This window comes from Hemiscyllium ocellatum, chromosome 11 (genome assembly GCF_020745735.1).
Source record: "Hemiscyllium ocellatum isolate sHemOce1 chromosome 11, sHemOce1.pat.X.cur, whole genome shotgun sequence".
Classification (NCBI taxonomy): domain Eukaryota; kingdom Metazoa; phylum Chordata; class Chondrichthyes; order Orectolobiformes; family Hemiscylliidae; genus Hemiscyllium; species Hemiscyllium ocellatum.
The window spans coordinates 98,277,290-98,299,016 of NC_083411.1; the positions used below are offsets into that span (position 1 = coordinate 98,277,290).

The window sequence follows — 21,727 nt, forward strand, 5'->3', positions numbered from 1 at the left end:
ATTTTCACTGAGGTAATATGTGAGTGACTGTACTTATTACCTGTTTGCCTCTTTCCAGGTGCAAAGCATCCTCTGACTCAAATTGCTCAAAGTATGGTGGAACTCTGTGACCAGAAGTTCAAAGAGGTGAATAATAAGACTCATTCTGAATCAATTAGCTTCTCATTGCAGCCTATCATCTCTACTTTCTCATACTTATGTTTAAAACAACAAAATCATATAGTAAGATACAGTAAAATCTTAAGTAAATATTTGTAATCTAAAAGCTGTTTGTTAATCTGTCTTGTGCAGGATTGTTTTTGGTTACTGTATAGTTATTGTCACTTGAAGATATTTGATGTGCCATTCAGAGGAAGAAGTTGATGAGCTGCTTTTTACAATGGATAAGAGTCTGATAAAATGAAGTAACCCTGTGCAAGACGGACACTGTGCTCCCCCCCCCCCGCCCCCCACAAACGCGCGCGCACACACCAATGAGTGCACAGCAAGATCTCATGAAAAACAATCAGTTACTGTCAGATAATCTGTTGTTCAACTGTTGGTTAAGAATAAATATTTACCTGGACACTGGGGAAACTCATTGAACATTGTCAACTTGTGAGGACAAGCTGGTTTAGCTTTGCATTTACATGATAGCACCTCTGTTAGTTATTTTCTCAATACTGCACTATTGTGCCAGTTTCTGAGACTGGCACCTGGCGTTGACTAGCCTGTCTTGTGGCCCTACCTTCCTCTCAACTAACATCGTGGCTGCAGTCAGTGAAGGAAATAACAATTGATCTAATGGTTTAAGATTTTGTTTCATGGATTTATGAATGATTAACCTTTTAGTGTAGGGTTTATTTTTAACAATAGTCTTCAAGGTTTTATTTGCTTTTATTAGAAAGAAGACAAATTGGTCCGCTTGGAGAAAGCCATTAATCCTCTTCTGGATGATGACGATCAAGTTGCTTTCTCATTTATACTAGATAACATTGTCACTCAAAAGATGATGGCTGTGCAAGATGTAAGTTGGACTTGATTTGTCAGTCTTTTTTAAATTACTAATGCAAATTAATTTGAGGAACATGTTTGGAATGTTCTTAACACCTTTCATTCCTTCTGTCAGTCTTGGCCTTTTCATCATCCAGTTAACAAGAAGTTTGTTCCTGATTATTACAAAGTAATCACAAATCCCATGGACCTTGAAACTGTGCGGAAGGTATGAAAATTAATCTTAAAAACTGAAGAATATATGAAGTTTCTGTATTTACTTGTCAATTCTATCGTACAGTTATTAAAATTGTACATTTTCTCTGGTTTGCAGAATATTTCTAAACACAAATATCATAATCGCGAAGTCTTCCTGCAAGATGTGGAACTTATTCTCTCCAATAGCATCAAGTACAATGGTAAACCTGTAACCTGCCTTCTTACCATAATTCCATCGCAGCATTTGCAATCAGTGGTCACTGATTTCTTTTCATTTAATGAATGCAGCTCTTTTACTCCCCTGTGTAAATCAAACTATAGGTAGTTAGATCCTGGAGTGAGTGAAAATGTATTAGACTGAGGGGAGGGAGTGAAAAGAGAGAGAAATGTAAACATTAGTTATAAAGAATGTCAGTGGACCGCAAGGTTTGTAGCTCAGGTTGAGGTTTAGGGTGTAGGTTTGCTCGCTGAGCTGTAGGTTTGATATCCAGACATTTCATTACCTGGCTAGGTAACATCATCAGTGGTGACCTCCAAGTGAAGCGAAGCCGTTGTCTCCTGCTTTCTATTTATATCTTTCTCCTGGTTGGGGTTCCTGGGGTTTGTGGTGATGTCATTTCCTGTTCGTTTTCTGAGGGGTTGATAGATGGCATCTAGATCTATGTGCTTGTTTATGGCGTTGTGGTTGGAGTGCCAGGCCTCTAGGAATTCTCTGGCATGTCTTTGCTTAGCCTGTCCCAGGATAGATGTGTTGTCCCAGTCGAAATGGTGGCTTTTTTCATCCGTGTGTAGGGCTATGAGGGAGAGGGGGTCGTGTCTTTTTGTGGCTAGCTGGTGTTCATGTATCCTGGTGGCTAACTTTCTTCCTGTTTGTCCTCCATAGTGTTTGTGGCAGTCTTTGCATGGAATTTTATAGATGACATTGGTTTTGTCCATGGGTTGTACTGGGTCTTTTAAGTTTGTTAGTTTTTGTTTGAGAGTGTTGGCGGGTTTGTGTGCTACTAGGATTCCGAGTAGTCTGGCTGTCAGACTAAAATCCAAGAATGAATAAAATGTAGGTTTTGTCATTCTATCTTGAATATAAAAATAGGTAGTGGGAATGATTAATCAATAAAAAAAATTATTCTTAGTAACCAGATTTTCCCCGAGTCTGATCATCATCTCATTTTCACTCATTATTCACAGAAAAAGGTTGTTATTCTTGTAGGTTGCAAGCTCTATGATCTGATTACGAAAGTGTAATTCAATGTAGAATTCAGAACAGCAATACTAAAATTATACCCAGAGCTTCAAAAATAGTTAGGTATGATATCCTGAATGGGACACTGACCTAATGGAGTCCATTATTCAATCAAGACAAACTATTTGTTTAAGTTCAACAGAATTAATTCAATAAGGAAAACCATTCCACAATAAAACATATTTCTACATAAGTTAATGGAATGTGCTGTACCTGTATTTGACTTAACTATTTATTTTACCTGCAGGTACAGATAGTTTATACACGAAAACTGCTCAGGAGATTGTGAATGTCTGTCATCAAACTCTGGCTGAGGTAGAAATATATTTCATAAGCTTTGTATTAAATTTGAGCTTGTATTTATTTTCACATCTTGTAAATGAGTGAGATAAATGTGAGTGCAATAATTGACTCAGTTTTAAAATAGATGTATAGTTGCAAAGTATTGCAGATTTGTGGTTATTTTCTGGAAAGTATTAGAAATCCACATCTCCTTTTCTTCTGTTTTTCTCTGCAAGTTGCAATTTATGACATAATTGAATATTTGCTGGTTTTCCATAAATTTAAGGCAAAGCTATGTGGGCACTTGGAGTCTTTTGTACTTCTCCTAAATGGGCATTCCTGATATTTGAGTTGAGATAATATCAGCAAATAATTCAATTTGAGTGCCATTTAACTGAGGCGAGTTTTTTCTGATCCAGTATCCATGCAAATCCATTTTCCTAGTCCGAATTGCACTTGGCACAGAGGAATTTACAAGAGTATTGTTTGTTGAAGTCTGTATAACTATGTGGAGTGTTTGGGATATTAAGTGTAACAATACTTAAAATGCATAGGATAGTGGGCAGATTTGCTCTTTCATTGTCCAGTTAGCTCCATGATTGTGGCCTTGTTATTTAACAATGACTTTATGATCTTTATATGTGAAACAATCTCCCTGATCCATGTATATAGGTAGGATAGACTTGATAGCAATATATTAATCTTGGTCTGTTGATATTTAAGTTTTCATTTTCCTTGTGTGTTCCAGTCTTAATTCAGTTTCATGGGTTATATAATTTCAAGAGTTAAAATAGTTAAAATTCATGGTGAGATATGATAAATATGAAATAAATATTCATAGTGTTTACTGGAGCAATAACGTATTTATTTTGGTTGTGGAAAGTCCCGTCCACGATTTACTCGACAAATTATTATTCAATAATAGTTTTGATTTAGGGTTTTGGTGTAACTCATCTATGAGTGACCACTTCAACTCACCCTCCCACTCCGCCAAAGACATGCAAGTTCTGGGCCTTGTCCATCGCCAAATCCTAGCCACCCAATGCCTGAAGGAAGAACACCTCATCTTCTGCCTTGGGACCCTCCAACCAAATGGCACCAATGTTGATTTCACCAGTTTTCTCATCTCCCCTCCTCCCACCTCATCCCAGATCCAAGTTGGCGCTGCCCTCTTGAACTGTCCCACCTATCCATCGTCCTTCCCACCTATCCGCTCCACCCTCTGCTTCGACCTATCACCATCATCATCTACCTGCATCTACCTCTCACCTTCTCAGCTACCATCTCCTCAGCCCCAGACTCCCCTCCCCCCACCACGTTTCTGATGAAGAGCTTATACCTGAAACATCAATTCTCCTGCTCTTTGGATGCTGCCTGACCTGCTGTGCTTTTCCAGCGTCACACTTTTTGACTATGAATGAAATCTGTATGACTATGTGGAGTGTTTGGGGTATTAAGTGTAACAATACTTAAAATACATAGGATAGTGGGCAGATTTGCTCTTTCAATGCCCAGTTAGCCAGTAAAATTCAGTCAGGAGAAACTAACCAGAGAAGAAACCCCACGCTAAATAGAATAGAAAGAAATAATAATGAACTGAAGAGAGAGGAGGGAGGGGAAAAAAGAGCCTGCTACAGATGTGAAGGTGAGGGAAAGGCTATAAGAGATGTGGGGTAGGATGAAAATGAAAGAAATATGAGGGAAATGAAAAGGATCTGAAAGAGATGTGTTTTGGGAGCAGGCAGTTGCAATGAAGAGCACATTGCAGACTGAGTGCGTACAAACTCCCTTAGTCTTTTTGTTTTAATGAATATGGGAATGATCAATTTTTAAAAAAATTCTTGGTAACCAGATCTTCCCTGAACCTGATCATTTCATTTTCACTCATTGTCCACAGAGAGAAAAGTTATTATTCTGCTTGTCGTTTGCAAGCTCTGTGATCTGATTATGAAAGCAAAATTTACTGTGAAATTCAGAACAGCCATACTAAAACCCTCAAGGCACTGAGAGAATGAATTCTTTGCACCTGAGTGTGGAATGTCAAGTGTAGGGCTGCATAAATTCAGGAGCTACTAAATTTTGGGGCCAAAACTCTTGATTGTTGCGGTTAAATCTGACATGCAGTAAATAGTCTGTAACTTCTGGGTTAAAATATTTCAGCTTTGTGCAAGTACGATGAAAGCACTAGCTGTCATCACATCAGTCTGTGGAAGGTGTATTTATAATGATGACTTTTCATAGTTTGTGTTGAGGTGTGTATCAGTTATTTTGAAAAATAACTTTTGTTAATTTATGTCTGTTACCTTATACCAATTTAAGCAAGTAATGTCTCGGAAATGATGCTTTAATTCTGTGTTGTGCTTAAGTTTAATGGAGAGTTGGTTATTATTATTGATTAATTACTCTAATTCTGTTTGTGAGAGTTCAAATATTTCGCATTTCAACACACATTCAGAAAATAGTCTTGTTATGTGACAACAAATGAGTTGGTAAGAGTGAAAATGTAGCCCTCAAAAGAGTATTTTGACCCCTCAAGTGGAAGCCTTATGTGGAAACATTTGATGCAACTGACAGTCTTTACAATTATTTTTGATTAAGTAAACACGATTTTTTCTTTCTTTAAAAAATAAGTACGATGAACACTTGACTCAACTGGAAAAAGATATTGCATCTGCCAAGGAGGCTGCTCTTGATGCTGCAGAGTTTGACAGTCTTGATCCCCTGACCCCAGGGCCTCATTCTCCTCAGGTAGGTCCTGAAGAAATGTTGTTATCCTTTTACTTGTTTCACTACATAGTTTATATTCTTTCTATTGTCAAAATATAAGACATCTCTCTCAACTCTCCCTTCACAAAATATATTATTGTCTCCAATGCACAGTTAAATTAGTAAACATTCTAGTGTTTCCACGTTCCAAGCTGGTCTTGCAGTTGTCACTTGCTCTCTTTCTGTAATTCTTCTCTTTTGGTGAAAAGATTCTTAAGGCCAAAGTCTGAAGCATGAAAATATAAACTCTGCAACAACTTTTTCTTTGTTTGGGATTTTTGGAAGTATTACATTCAATAGAACTGAACTGATATTAAAAGGAAAAGACTAGAAATTCCTGAGTTAGACAGCATTTGTGCAGAAACTAAATAGAGCCAACATTTCAGGTTAATGTTCTTTCATCAGACCCATGTAGATTCTTAAGTAGATGCTGTAAATTGCTGAAAAAACACTTTCCTGTGTATTCTCTGGGTTTTGATATGCTGATTAGCAGTTTCTAAAAATCAAGACCATTCGCTATGCCAGTAAGATAGCTATATTTTAAGTGACAACATGGTTGAAGTGTTTTATTTTAATTGTTGCATATCTGCCAGTATCTTGGGTAGACTCAAACATAATAAGTAGAATGTAAAAGAATTGTTTAAATTGCTATATCATAGTAATTTTAAGGTGTCAGTGAGAATCTCACATTATGTTCAACTTTGCTTACTGATACATGAAACTGGAGGAATTGTTGAATCATAAATAAGAAAAAACAATCAGTCTAATTTCTAAGACTTGATAATTTAGATATATTGGTGAAAAATCACAGAGTTATTGCTATGGTAGTCCCAACTTATAATCCTCTGGACAAGACAGATATCCCAGACTGAAATCTGTCTTGCAGATCCTTTCTTTCAATTTTATATGGTGGGCTTCACTGAAACAGAAGTATGCAATGCTGCAAACTTGTTTTAACAGTAAAACAAGTTTATTGCATATTTTTGTATGATAAAATAGAATAAACTAAGGTATTTATATAGAAAAGAATTTGAAAGATTTTGAAGTTCATGGCAGAATGAAATCCTATCTGACATAACCTCATCACTTTTAGGGTACTCAAATACCAGAGAGAAGGTTGCCTTCTCAATCATATCTGTTGGTTTTACCTCATTGTTTCTTTGAATTTGTGGTTTTGAGAGCTTGATGGCCAGTTTCTTGATTATGTATGCAACAGAGCTTCAAATAGAACCAGGTGCAAACTTAGGTTTCTAACCAAACACTTAAGATCTGGAATTTCCAAACTAAAGCCATTATGCTGAGGTAACAAATTTCAGAACTGTTCCAAACATAGAGATGTAGAAAATGGAAGTAGCAGTAAGTCATTTGGACCATCAAACCTGCTTCGCCAGTCAATATGATCATGGCTTGCTTTCTCGCTTTCTATCCCTAACCTTTGATTCCTTAACTGTCAGAACTATGTCTAACTCATTTTTGAAAACTTTCAACATTTTGACCTCAACCGCTTTCTGTGGCAGAGAACCACAGTTGTTACTCTCTGGGTAAAGAAATACCACTTATCTTAGTCTTAAATGGCCGATTCCATATCCTTAGAATGTGACCCATGGATCTGGACTCCACAGTCTTTGGAATCATCCTTCTTGAGTTTACCCTGACTTGTCCTGTTGGGATCTTATAGGTTTCTATGAGATCCTGCCTCAATCTTCTAAACTCCAGTGAATATATTCCTAACCAATCCAGTCTTCCTTCATACTTCAGTCCTGTCAACCCAGGACCTGCATAATAATTCATCAATAATAATTTTCCTGCCACATTCCTTTCTGAAGGAGATTAGAAGATGATTTTGTTTGTTCCAACTTGGTTGCTTCGGGAAAATGTTCTGCCGTGGTTGCATAGTTTTATCATTGCACAAGCCTTCATTGAATGTGGAAAAATTAAAAACTGAGGAAGAAGTTACTTATGCTTTGTCTGCAAATTCTCATATTTTGCTGGTGATCCCATTATCACTTAAAAATCCTCTTCTGTCTTGAACACCATCTTTGTATGTTTGTTTTCTTGTGGCACATATATTAAAGTACACTGAGGGTTTGTATGCCTGATCAGACCATTGGAGAATATCACCCAGTTTACTCTAATGGTGATATGCGATGGCAATATATCTCTTTACAATTCATTTAGCCCTGAAAAAGGCAAATCAAATGCTTTAAGAAGTTATATAAAAACATTGCCTCTTACTTTTCCGGATGTTTCAGCCACCAGAATTTGAAGATGGAAACATGTCATTTTTTACATCTCAAGACTTTTCTTTGTTTCAAGAGGAAGGTAGTATGTCTGCCAGTGCCACACCAACAACAACGCCAGAGAAAAGGCACCTCAGGTTGGCTCAGGTGAGAGGAAAGGCAGAGGTTTCTATAAATGGCTCAGCCAGTAGTCGTCTTTGGTTTCCAGAGGGATTCTAAAAATTCTATTTTTATTCATGAAACCATGCTGATGTCTAATTTTATACGGCAATCTTATATCTGTGTGCATCTCCTCTTGTGTGGTAATGACGGCACTGATAGACAACCTTCCTAAACTGAAGGTCTGCACTAGATCCTGGTATGACTTATTTTCCACTTTTTCTGAACCTATTGACTTGTTCTGAAGCACACTTTCACAGATTACAGGGTACATTTGTATGAAGGTAGCTCTATAAAGTACCAACAGTATTACTCCCATTAGATACTAAAATTGTTCCCAGATTATTGTGCATTTTGGTGTTCCTCAGCTCTAAGTACATTTAAAGAGTGTAGGTAAGCAATTTTATCATATATGCTCTCCTGTGCTTACCATATATTTGGACACCTATGCTGTCTGACAATAGTGTGAATAGAAATCAGAAGATTACTTTTTTTTTGAAGTTTTCTTCTCAATCCACAGACTGAAATTAAATATAGTATTCCTGTTCTCATTACTGCTGAGTTGAGTTTAGCTCACACAATATGGAGCAAGGATTGATCCTAGAACTTAACTGGCTTTGAAATTCCTTTGAAAGAATGCATGTCCCTCTTTAATGATTGTTTTACTTCCCAAATCTCATGGAGTATGTTTATTTCTAAGGGTCATTGCCGTGAGGGACATGTAAGAACAGGTGAGGAGGAATCTGATGTGGATGTGGAAGGTTTTGAGGAAGATGACGATGGTAAACCGAAGACACCTGCCCCCGCAAGTGACTTTTACCATGCTCTGCATGTAATAATTTGTGCAACCTTTGAATGTTTTATTGACCTGTTCATGCATTTCTGTTTTCATTTATGAAACACACCATTAAATACTTTCTGTATTATCTTTGACAGGAAGCAACTGAAGGAGAGTGTGAAATGGAAGATGAGGATGAAATAAATGTACCACAGCGTCAGGCAAGTGTGTTGTATGAAGACTTGCTCATGTCAGACGGAGAGGATGAAGATCATAGTGAGGAAGAAGAAGGAGACAATCCATTTTCTTGTGAGTAGCATGTTCACTGCTATTCTAGATTGTATTCTGAATTGGATTTCTTCAAAGTAATAATCAGTAAGAATTAAGATAAATAGAGTGAATGCAGTCTTGTAAGTGGAATTCTTGCAACATTATATACTTAAACATTTTATTTTGTATATGAAATTTATTCCATGTGCTTTGTAAGGGATTGGAGAACACTGAGCAGGAAATGGGAATGAAATTACAGGAGGTGATCAAATGGAAAATTCAGAAGTTTCAGGAAACTTCTGAAACTGACAAAGCATGTAAACTGTGAAGGTCCACCTGAAAACATAATGATTCAAGACTGTCTATATTCCTTTTCTAAAAGATCATATTGTGGTTGTTGTCGTTAAGTATTTAATGTTTAAAGTAACATTTGACTATTTCTCAAAATGGAATTCAAGCCTGATTCCACTACAAGGTCAGTTAGTGAGATATGGCATGAAGCAAAGACTGTTGATTATATTGCAAGAAATATGCTTGTACTACTTACAACTTTCCCCTTTGACAACTCTGTTCTGATTTGGAGTATGGTTGTTTCTGGTGTATTATCAACATAGCCTGAGTATCAATGAGTTGTCCAACCTGGGGTGGCTTCACAAGAAGTGATAGTCCAGTGCTCATCTGATATTCACATGCATATTCTTCGTAGCAGAACTCAATAAGAATGATTAGGAAAATGAAACCTAGCTGACAGTTCTTTATTGTACCTCTCTGTTGAACTCCGTTATCAAGCCCAACCTGAGATCAGTTAGCTCAGTACAGACTTAATTTTGAAACTGTCATTTCTATCCGATATGTCTCAATATCACACTTTTCCAATAAGTCTTTGAGGCAGCATTACAAAATTATGTGACCTTGGAACAAGTAGAGGTAAAAAAAATGTGATGTGGTTAATGCTGCCTAAAATTGAAATATGTTAGCATGGTTTGCAGTTCATAGAATTACATGGAATATATGACATAGAAATGTTGTAGCCGTACAAAGCTCTGGTGTGGCCGCACTTGGAATATTGCATACAGTTCTGCTTGCCGCATTATAGGAAGAATGTGGAAGCATTGGAAAGGGTACAGAGGATATTTACCAGAATGTGGCATGGTATGGAGGGAAGGTCTTATGATGAACTTGGGGCTGTTTTCATTAAAGAGAAGCAGGTTGAGAGTTGACTTAACGGAGACATACAAGATAATCAGAGGATTAGATAGGTTGGACATTGGGAGCCTTTTTCCTCAGATGGTAATGGCTAGCATGAGGGGACAGAGCTTTAAATTGAGGGGTGATAAATATAGCACAGATGTCAGAGGTAGGTTCTTTACTCAGAGTAGTAAGGGTGTGGAGCACCCTGCCTGCAACAGTCGTAGACTCGCCAATGTTAAGGGCATTTAAATGTTCACTGGATAAACATATGGATGGTAGTGTAGATCAGACGGGCTTCAGATTGGTTTCACAACAATCGGCGCAACATCGAGGGCGGAAGAGCCTATACTGCGCTGTAATGTTCTATGTTCTATGAAATAGCTTGGTCCATACTGGCATTTGTTCTCTCCTTTTTCCTCCCTGAAACCAATTATTGTAACTTGCCTCTTCCTTTTTCTGTGCTTATCTAACTTGCCGTGAAGTCCATTTGTATTGATATTTTTAGCCACACCATCCAGAGGTGAGTTCCACGTTCTTAACATTCCTTTTGACTTTGTCTACCCGAGTCCAAAATTGGAATCTCCATATCATGGCTACCATCATTCCACAGTGAGAGGTACACATCCACAAATACTAAATGACTGTCCATCCCCAAATCCTAATGGAATGAGACACATCCACTTTCAGCGGGGAAATGGTGCTTGTCCCACTTCCCATAAAAAGAGACACCCGCAGAGATGCACAGATAACCCACATAAGGATCCACGTGCATGCGCACCACCCATCAGACACCAGCTTGCGCACAAACATTCACAGACATGAACACACAGACACAACCATATATACACACAACCATAGAATTAGAGAGGTGTGTGCATAAAAGGTTAACTATTAGTTCAGTCAAAAAAAAGGTAAACATACCTAACATCAAGGCAACTAAAAACAGACAAAGACCTCAAAGAATATAGAGAAAGTACATAGGATCTCAAGTAGGAGTGAAGGCTTAAAAGGTCCTTGCCAGCAGCATTAAGGAGAATCTTGAGACATTTCGTATGTATATTAGGAGTAATGGGTACCTAAGGAAGGATTAGACCACTCAAAGATAAAGGAGGGAAGTTATGTATGGAGTCAGAGGAAATGAGGATATCTTTAATGAGTACTTTACTTCGGTATTCACCAGTGAGAGGAACATGAAGGATGTTGAGGTTAGGAAAAGATGTGTGAATACTCGAAGGCAGGTCAACATAATGAAAGAGGAAGTGTTGGGTGTCTTCAAATAGGTTGTTAAAAATCACACAATGCCAGGTCATAGTCCAGGTTTATTTGGAAGTACTAGCTTTCGGAGTTCCAAACCTGATGTTTTGTGATTTTTAACTTTGTCCACCCCAGTCCAACACCGAACCCTTCACATCAGAAATATATTAAGCTACACAAGTCCCGGGGCCGTTTGGAATGTATCCCAGGGAACTGTAGGAGGTAAAGGAGGAAATAGCTGGGGCCTTAACAGATATCTTTGCATCACCGTTGACCTCAGATGAGGTTTCAAAGGACTGCAGAATGGCCGATGTTGTTCTTTTTGTTTAAGAATGGAAACAGAGATGATCCAGGTAATTACAGGCTGGTGAGCCTGGTGTTAGCAATGGGGAAGCTGCTGGGGAAGATATGGAGAGACAGGATTTAATCAAATTTGGAAACGAATGAAATTGCTAGTGATAGCATGGATTTGTGCAGGGAAGCTCATGTCTCACAAATTTGAAATTTTTGTGGAGGTGACGAGTAATTAATGAGGGAAGGGTATTAGATGTTGTCTACATGGATTTTAGTAAGGCATTTGATAAGGTACCTGATGGCAGGCTGGTTCGGAAGGTAGAATATCATGGCATCCCGGGTGAGTTGACAAAATGGATACAAACTGGCTTGCTCGTAGAAGAAAGAGAGTAGCAGTGGAAGGGTGCTTTTTGGAATGGAGATCAGTAACTACAGGTGTTCTGCAGGGATCAGTATGGGAGCATTTGTTGTTTGTAATATGTATAAATGATGTGGAGGAAAACACAGGTGGTATGCTTACTAGTTTTGGAGATGACACTAAAATTGGCGGAGTTGCGGATAGTGATGAGGATTGTCAAACGATAGAGCAGGATATAAACAAATTGCAGATTTGGGTAGAGATACGGCAGATGGACTTTAATCTGAACAAATGTGAGGTGATACATTTTGGAAGATAAGATTCAGGTGTGAGTCATACAATAAACGGCAACTCCCTTAGGAGCACTGACGTACAGAGGAATTCAGGTGTACAAGTCCACAGATCTCTGAAAGTGGCCCACACTGGTGGATAAGCTGGTCAAGAAGATGTATCACAAGCTTGCCTTCGTCTGCTAGAACGTCAAATATAAAAGTTGGCAAGTTATGTTACAGCCGTGCAACATTTCAGTTGGGCGACATTTGAAATATTGTGTGCAGTTTTAGTTGCCACATTCCCGTGTGGATGCATTGGCGAGAGTGCAGAGAAGCACTCTGGAGAGTTCTCGTCATGAGGAGAGATTGGATGAAGCTGGATTATTCTAACTAGAAAGACGGAGGCTGAGAGACGACCTAATAGATGTGTTCAAACTCTTGAGAGGTGTGGATAAGATGGACTGTCAGAGGTTTTTTCCCCCAGAGTGGAAAGGTCAACTTACAAGAGGGCAGAGATTCAAGGTGGAGGAGAGAATGTTTAAGGGAGAGGTGCAAGGAAAAATTTCAAGAGATGGTGGGTACCTGGAATGCACTGCCAGTGGTGGTGGTGGAAGCAGGCGTGTTAGCAACGTTTAAGGCATACCTTGATAGACACACGACTTGGGAGGTGAACAGAGGTGTAGAAACCGTGCAAAGGCAATAAGTACTGGGTCTAAACGAGGAATAGGAATTGGCACAGGCTTGTTGGGCCGAAAGGCCTGTTCCTGTACTGTATCGAATTGTATTAATATAAAGTTTCAAATCTTTTAAGTGATTTAAGGTGTCAGTTAAACCTACATTCTTGGTTGGTTAATTCATTCCTGGAACTGTCAGCAGTTGTGAACGTTCCCAAAGTCTTAAGTTCTCAGTTTTCTGATGCTTCTTTTCAGACGGTGCTTATGTGGCTTGAGAGTCAAAGAGGGAGGGTGGTATTTCTAGCCTGTTTCAGTTCTGCGATTAAAAAGTCCATGTTTTCTTCTCTGCCAAATGTAGCTCATTGAAATACTAGCTTGTTTGTGAATTTCCTGGTTTTAGCTGATGCTTCATCATCAATGTGAAAAGTTCTCTTGATGTACAAATTAGTTATGGGATGAGGACATTTTCATGCCTCTTGATGTTGCGATGTGGGGAAGAGAGAGGAGAATTTTATTTCCTTTGGATTAAATATTAATTTCAGTTCAGATTATTTTTGTCCAAATGTCATCTGTTTCATGAAAACTGACCATTTGTCTGGTCAGGTAATTGCTAAGTTCACTGCTTTTGGTTCCTTTATAAAACCATTTTGGTCCAAGTAAGTCCCAGGTATAAAATCAGACAATATAATTTTTAAAAAGTCTATGTTATTATTATCATGACAGGCTCTAGTAAAGCACAATCTTTTACATTACAATTCCTTTGCATTCGGAATCATAGAATCCCGACAACGCAGGAACCAGGCCGTTCAGCCCATTGAGTCCACACTGACCCTCTGAAGAGCATCCTACCCAGATGAACCCCTATAATCCTACATTTCCCATGGTTAATCCACATGCTGCACATCCTTGGGCACTATGCTAAATTTAGCGTGGCCAACTCATCTAACCTGCACATTTTTGGAATGAGGAAGGAAACTGGAGCATCTGGAGCAAACCCACGCACACAAAGGAAATGTGCAAACTCTACACAGTCACCTGAGGGTGGAATTAAACCCTGGTCCCTGGTTCTGTGAGGCAGCAATGCTAACTACTGAGCTGCCGTGTCGCCCAAGACCAAATTCCATTTGTCTTCCTCAGCTCTTCCTAATCACTTGCTGTACTTGCATTCAAACTTTGAGATTCATGGACCAGGACACTCAGGTCACTCTGCATTTCGGAGTTTTGTAATGTCTCTCTTTAAATAAAATGTTGCTTTTTCTATTATTCCCTGTCTAAGTGCACATGTTCATATTTTCTTACATAATGCTTCATCTGCAAAATTTTTGTCTACTCATTTAACCTGTCCATACCCCATTGCAGAGTCATCATTTCCTGTCCAACTTGTTTTTCTACATATCTTTGTGTCATCAGAAAATTTATCAGCAGATTCTACATTTTGTTCCTTAATTGAGGTCATTAATATATGTTGTAGACAGTTGAAGCCCCAGTAGTATATGACTCTATGACTTATCACATTTTGCCAACTTGAAAATGACCTGTCAATGCCCATTGTCTACTTCCTCTTAATGAAACAATTCTCTGTCGAAGCTATCACATTGCCAAAGCCACGCCCCATGTCATGAGCTCCTAATTTGCATAGTTTGCACTTTTGAAATGGCCCTTCGTCAGATGCCTTCTAAAAATATCAATAATGTGCATTGATAGATTTTCTCTAATCTACATTGGAGTTCTTTGAGGAAATAAGCGATTAAGGAAATAAACATGGTTTTCGTTTGACAAAATCTTGTTGACTGTCTGATTGCACTGATTTCTAACCGTCCATCGTGTCCTTATGGAGTATTTCAGAATTGTCTCTGTGACAGACAGTAAGCTAACTGGCAAATTAGCTGCAATTCCTGATGAATGCAAATGTTTAAAGCTCCTCCTTGTGTTTAATTTCCTGGTTGACATTTATTTCTGGATTGTTATTTGTAACCTGGAGGACAATGACAGACAATTTATTGGTTTGGTTTAGTCACCATTTCCTTATTTTCCATCATTACTTGTTTTTTCTCCAGAGGATTAATATTCATTTATTTGCCCTTTTCCTTTTTAAAAGGTTAGAAATTCTTAGTGTGTTTTTATATTTCTAGGTGACTTTCTCTTGTACTTTGACTCTCATTAAGCTTTCAGTCATTTGTTGCTGTTCTTTATTTTGATATGAAACTGACTTAATCTTGTTTGAGTATTTTGTCACGTGGTTTTATGCTACACTGAGATTGGGTTCAAGAAAGATTTGTGAAGGAAAAGGCAAGCCAAGAACACAATAACATTGTTATTGTACTTAAATACTAAATGCCGCAGTACATGGTAATCATTGTATACCAGGCTCTGGTTCTTCAATTATGTTAGAGGAGATGAATCCTCCTCCCTTTGTTCATGTCTATGTTCTCTCAAGACTCTGAAGTTCACATCTAGTGTAGTATAGTGGAGTGTTGTGAGTTCTACGTATTCCTACATTGCTGTTTATGGTAACTCTGATATAATTGCAAGGTTGTTTCAGTGTCTGAGCCCCTTTAACAGTACTGTGTGGAGGCTGAGAACTCTCATCTCCAGTAAGTGGAGTATTTCACTTAAGTGGCTTGAACTAACAGACCTTTCACACATTTAAAGGACATAATCATCCGGTCAGAAATGTAGTACTGGATGCAGAAGACAATTCAGGAAAGAGTATGTGCCCAACAAAAAATTTAATCTGTCTTATATTATGTTTCATTGCACATTGCTGGCTGGTTTAGGTATTTGTAAGGTTGATTATTTATGTTAGTGTATAGATGTTTTTAATCAACCTGTTCAGATGTGTTACATGACACCTCTGGAACAAGTGAGACTCAAATCTGGGCCTACTGGTTCAGAGGTAGGAATATTAGGACTACACCACAAGAGCACCTGATATTAGAGTATAAGATTGATATTTCTAAGTTATTTTACTTGATTAATTTGGCTGTTAAGTACTAGGGATTCCTCCTTCAACCTTAAGCAATAGGCTACAGGTCTCTGACTGGATCAAACCAATTTAGAAGTCTACTCCAGGCGAGTAACAATATTCTGTCCAATCTTGTGGCCTGCCACTCATTTTTGTTGAATTCTATGCTTTTTCTTTTAATTTCAAGTCTTAACTTCCTAGTTAACCAAGATTGTGCATCCTTCCATTGGAATCTCTCTTCCTCATTGGCATGTACCTTTCCTATTATTTTAAGTATTCTCTTAAATATCTGCCATTGCTTCTTGACTGACCTATCTTGAAATCTTATTTTCTCAGTTCATTTTAGCCAGCTTGATTCAGAGCTCAATCATGTCTTTGTAATTGCCCTTATTTTGTTTAAAATATATGTCTCTTAGAAAAATGTTCTTTCCTTCAAACTAAATTTGATTTTCTAGGTCTACCATGAGATAACTGATCATTTTTCATCACACATAACCAGAGCTACACTAGGTCTGGTAGGTAGGTCTTTGTTCCTATCTGAACATGCTGCTGTAAGACAAATTCTGAAAAATACACTAGGAACTCATCATTCTATTTACCTTTTTTAATCTGATTCATTAATTAATATGTGGATTAAAGTCACTCATGATTATTGTTGCAGCTTTCTCACAAGCCCTCATCATTTCTTGCCCAGTGAAGTAGTTGACACTACTTCAGTAAACGTTTTTTAAGCGAAGATTTTTTTTTGAACACTAAAGGAATTAAGGGATATGGTGAGATCATGGATAAATGGAGCTGAGTTCACGAAAAAATCAGCCATGATCTTATTGAATGGCGGAGCAGGCTTGAAGGGCCAGATGGCCTACTCTGCGCCGAGCTCTTATGCTCCTGCACGTCCTTCATACAGTATGATTACTATTATGGGGTTTCTATATCATTATTATAAATAGCTCCTTAGCTTTAATATATCTGATCTCTACCCAACTGATGTCTGAAAAATAAGGTTATCTCTGTCTATTTTATCAATGTCATCCTTAATGGAAAATGATATTTCTCCATCTTTTTCTAGCTTCTTATCTATCGTACTTGTGATTCAGATCCCTAGTCTTTGCTTGCAGTCATGTCTCTGTAATGACTACCAGAGCATACAGATTCATTTCTGTTTGTGCTGTCACTTCATTTATTTTGTGATGGAAAGCCTTGAGAGGCAGAATGGCCTACTTCTGTGTTTATGAATGCTACATGTATTCAGGTACCATCTTTAGTTTAGCCTTTCTATAACCTCAAACCTTATCTGCTGGTTTGTATGCTTTGTCCCTTCCATGACATACTTGAAGCATCATTTCCACTATTATTACCTAATCAATTGCCTGCTCTATTTAGTTTCAAATCTCCTCCACATCCCCAAATATATGACTCGCCCCAATACTATTTCCAGTGCAAGTCTGGTGAAGACCATCCCATCTTCAGCTTTGCCCAATAAAAATTCTAAAATCCCATGAATCAAAATCCATTTCTCCCTCACCAGTCTTTTAACTCCTTAATTTTATTTGGACGAGAGCAATTTGTAAAGGTACTAATCGGGAGATTATTACCTTTGAGATTATGCTTTACAATTTAGCACCAAGTTGCTCATACTCCCTCAGCAGAACCTCTCCTCATTCTCGTACACCATTGATACCTACAAGAACTACAACTACAGAATTTGTCTCTTTTTACAAATTTGTCTCCAGTCCAGAGGAGATGTCTTGAAACCTTGTTTTAGACAGGTAACACACCCACTTGGACACACTGCTCTCAGCTGCTAGAATTATGTGTGACCCCCGACTGTACTTTCTCCCATGACCACTCTGTTCCTATTGACTGTGCCTGATTGAATGGCTTCCTGTACTATAGTGCCTGTCAGTTTGCTCAGGCACCTCGCAGTCACCACTTTTTCTGGACACTCTAAGAACGGAACAACTCCAACGCTTTCCCATCCTTATACTTGACTTAATCATAGTCAAATCTTCCTGTTCTTGGCCATTCATCAAATCAGAAAGGTCTATCCTCTGAGGTGTCACCTGATTCCTAGAACCAAGTGTCAAGTTTTCTTCACCTTAATGAGTCGCAGTGTTTGTGTCTCAGCTTCCAGCTCATAATGTCTGAGCCAGAATTGCCCGAGTCAAACACATTTATTGCAAATGTATTTGCCTGGACAGTTCCAGTGTCCAGGTATCCCACATTGTGCAGTCACAACAGACGACTCACTCTGCCATTTTTAAGGTGTTGTAATGAACTAACTAATTATTAAATTAACATCTCTTCTCATTACCAGTTGTTGTATTAAGTTGAAGCTGCTTTTTGCTCCAATAAAGCTGAGCACTTAACAAAATAAGTTCTAGAATCACAAGTTTCATTCTACTCTTCTGCTAGTTTCTTTTAATGTGTTATAAGTTTGAGGATTGTTGAAAACATTTGTTTTTCTCCAGTGCCTTCCCATTCCCCCAAACAACAGTTTACTCACCAAACAACTTAGAGCCTTCCTGTGGTGTCACTATTTCTTTATTTCTAACTCAGCACCTACTGACTTTGAAAGTGACATAGGCTTCCATCAGCACCTCTCTCAACTTCTTCTAGCTAAATGAAGGCCTCAAGCCTGTGTTTCAATTTATCCCAACCTCTGTAGGTTCACCTTTCATAACTCGCTCTGGGTAAATGAAGGCCTGACCCTGGGTCATGCTTTATTCACCCCTCCTCAGGTCCATCTTTTGGATGCCACCTCTCCAAGCTCCTCCTAGCTCATTTAAGGTCCTGTACCTGGATCTCACTAAATCCACTCCTCCTCAAGTTGGCCTCAATTCCCTCTTGCTAATTTTGCACTTTCTCTATTACTTCCATTTCCCATTCATAATATGGCAACCAGAACTGAATGCAGCATAACTGGTGTTTTCTAATCAAGATTCAGTTAAGTTTCAGCATATTTTTCCTGCTTTTGAGCCCTCTCTAGAAATAAAAACCATTGCATGGTTTGCTTTTTTTTAATGGTTTTGCTAAGCTATGGTGGAATCTTCAGTGTTTGGTGTAATTATACTTCTTAAATCCTCCTGTTCCTTATGCCATCTTGAACACCCAACATTGAACCTCATTTGCCAGTTATTTGCCCATTCTTCAAGTTTATTTGTGCCCTCCTGGAATTTATTGCAGTCATGTTGAGTTTTGCAATACTGTTTCACCCCATTCTACAATTTGGTGTCACCCACTAATTTAGAATTTAGCCCAAATTGTACATGTAACTTGTGAACATCATAAGTCCCAAACACTTTCCTTTCTGACTTGAAACTGTAAGTTCATCTTTATAATTAATGTTGCAGATGATTGTGATCTGTTTGAAAAAAACAAATTTTGACAACTCAGCTAATGCACACAGTGAATATGTTTTAACATTGCACATGTTTTGTGTTTGGCTGATCGAAGTTGAAAATTTACTATGACGCATTCCAAGACAGGTCTGCCATGATTAAATGCAGAATAAACAGGAAATGGATTACTCTTTGGTACCACTACCCTTCATTTAATGAAAATTATTTGAATGCAATTGAGATAAAGAAATCAAGTGTTTATTTTAGATTTGACTTCAATGGTGTCTTCTGTCCTCAGGTATTTCACATTTATCTGACAATACTTTAGACTGTCTAACATCAACAAGTTTAAAGCTATTTTGGGGTGTCGTTTTATGCATACGCAAATTAGAAATTTACTCGTATCTAAGCAACTAAAATGATTTCAATGGATGTTTCCCCTGTAAATGAGGGAATAGAGATTCATGTACATACCAAAATCCTTTAAACATGGTTAAGTATTGCACTGTCTTATTATTTTGAGATGAATAAGGATTATACGTTAGGATGCACTTGACTTTCTGTTATGCTACTTGTAATCTTAAAAAAACTGAATTGCTGCCTGTACCATTTTGGAGAGTGGTAGTTTCCTACCTTGACTATCAAACAACACTGTTTTGAGGTTCCTACTTAGTGAGTGACAATGGTAACTTTGCTGGTTAACGTGAGCACTTTTATTCTTTCAAATAGCCATTCAGCTCAGTGAGAGTGGGAGTGACTCTGATGTTGAAATGCCTGCCATTCGACCAAAAAAACCTCATCTAATACCTGAGAGCACACGCATGGGAATGGAGAATGAGGAAAGCATGATGTCTTATGAAGGAGATGGTGGTGAGACCTCTCAGATCATGGAGGACAGTAACGTAAGGTAAAATTAATTTGAGTGGGATGGATTTATCACTTTTTTAAAAGGCATTTCCCTTTGAACCAGCAGGGACCAAGTTAATGTGCAGAAAGAAGTGTAAACAGATGTACAAAGAAATGCAGACACTTTTGATAGTACCATCAAACACTTCGTTTCTCTTGCTTTGACCCAATTACACACAAGTTCTTTCATTCTCTTTGATTACATGATGAAGAATTACTTATTTTAACTATTCTCAGTCAGCTTGAATATTTGGGTGAATTATTTTAATAGTAATATGACCTTTCTTTGAACGATGGTTCCGTGTCTAGACTGACAATGTTATCCCTGGCATACTCGTCTCTCCTCACTTAAAACACGTTTGATTTTCTCTCTTCTAACCTGATGCTCACTATTGATTCCAGTAAATAAATCTAGCAACTTTACTGTCATATAACATATGAGCAACACATGCATTAACTTTTGATGATAAACATGATTGGACACTTGTTCATAATCTATGAAACATAGATTCTTGTTTACTTCTGGGTAGTTATTGAAAATATCCTTAGGTTAAGGATATTTCAGTGTTCTTACTCCAGAGTTATTTTCAGACAGTTTTACCAAATATTCCTTTAATTTTTTTTTTTCTTTTTGTTCTGATTTTTAAGATTGCTTTAATTAGTTGACTTATTAGTTTATAATCATAAAATCATTGCACCATTCCTATAAGATTCGGAGATAACTAATGAATAAGTTAATCACTTGGAAAATATCCCTTGATGTTTATTTGTTCATAGGTTTCTGTTATCACTTAGAATTCTGTTTTCCCAAGTCTTTTTCAATACTTTTTGTCTATACCAGACATTTTCTTGTACTCATCAACTTAAAAACATTCTTTACCTCCTCTATGTAGGTTTGCTCGCAGAGCTAAAGGGTTTGTTGTCAGATGTTTCATCACCTTACTAGGTAACATCAGTGTGCCTCTGGTGAAGCACTTGGTGGGATGTCCCGCTTTCTATTTACGTGTTTAGGTTTCTTTAGGTGGGTGATGTCATTTCTGGTTCTTTTCCTATAGGATAGTAGATGAGATCCAAATCGATGTGTTTATTGATAGAGTTCCAGTTGAAATGCCATGCTTCAAGGAATTCTCGTGCCTGTCCCTGTTTGACTTGTCCTTGAATGGACCTGTTGCCCTAGTTGAAGTGGTGTCCTTCTTCATGTGTATGTAGAGAAAATAGTGATAGTGTCATGTCTTTTTGTGGTCAGCTGATGTTCATTTATCCTGGTGGCTAATTTTCTGCCTGTTTGTCCAACGTAGAGTTTGTTACAATTCTTGCAAATTATTTTGTAAATGATATTTGTTTTGCTTGTTGTTTGTATAGGGTCTGTTAAGTTGATTAGCTGCTGCTTAAGCGTTTTGGTAGGTTTGTGGGCAACCATGATGCCAAGAGGACTGAGTAGTCTGAAAGTCATTTCAGAGATGTCTTTGATGTATGGTAAAGTGGCTAGGGTTTCTGGGTACGTTGCATCTGCTTGTTTGGGTTTGTTGCTGAGGAATTGGTGGAC

At 38.0% G+C, this 21,727-nt stretch overlaps 1 protein-coding gene across 2 annotated transcripts in view; it reads left to right on the forward strand.

Annotated features, from left to right (window-relative positions):
* Window positions 1-21,727, forward strand: part of taf1 (TAF1 RNA polymerase II, TATA box binding protein (TBP)-associated factor) — a 160,428-nt gene that overhangs the window by 124,792 nt on the left and 13,909 nt on the right. Inside the window, exons 32-41 of one of the 2 annotated variants that reach the window (XM_060832748.1) lie at window positions 59-126; window positions 884-1,006; window positions 1,109-1,201; window positions 1,307-1,391; window positions 2,679-2,746; window positions 5,345-5,461; window positions 7,732-7,866; window positions 8,579-8,710; window positions 8,815-8,965; window positions 20,005-20,182. In XM_060832748.1, coding sequence (XP_060688731.1) covers window positions 59-126; window positions 884-1,006; window positions 1,109-1,201; window positions 1,307-1,391; window positions 2,679-2,746; window positions 5,345-5,461; window positions 7,732-7,866; window positions 8,579-8,710; window positions 8,815-8,965; window positions 20,005-20,182 — 1,150 coding nt within the window. The remainder of the gene's footprint in view (window positions 1-58; window positions 127-883; window positions 1,007-1,108; window positions 1,202-1,306; window positions 1,392-2,678; window positions 2,747-5,344; window positions 5,462-7,731; window positions 7,867-8,578; window positions 8,711-8,814; window positions 8,966-20,004; window positions 20,183-21,727) is intronic. The other variant, XM_060832749.1, reaches the window with a different exon arrangement.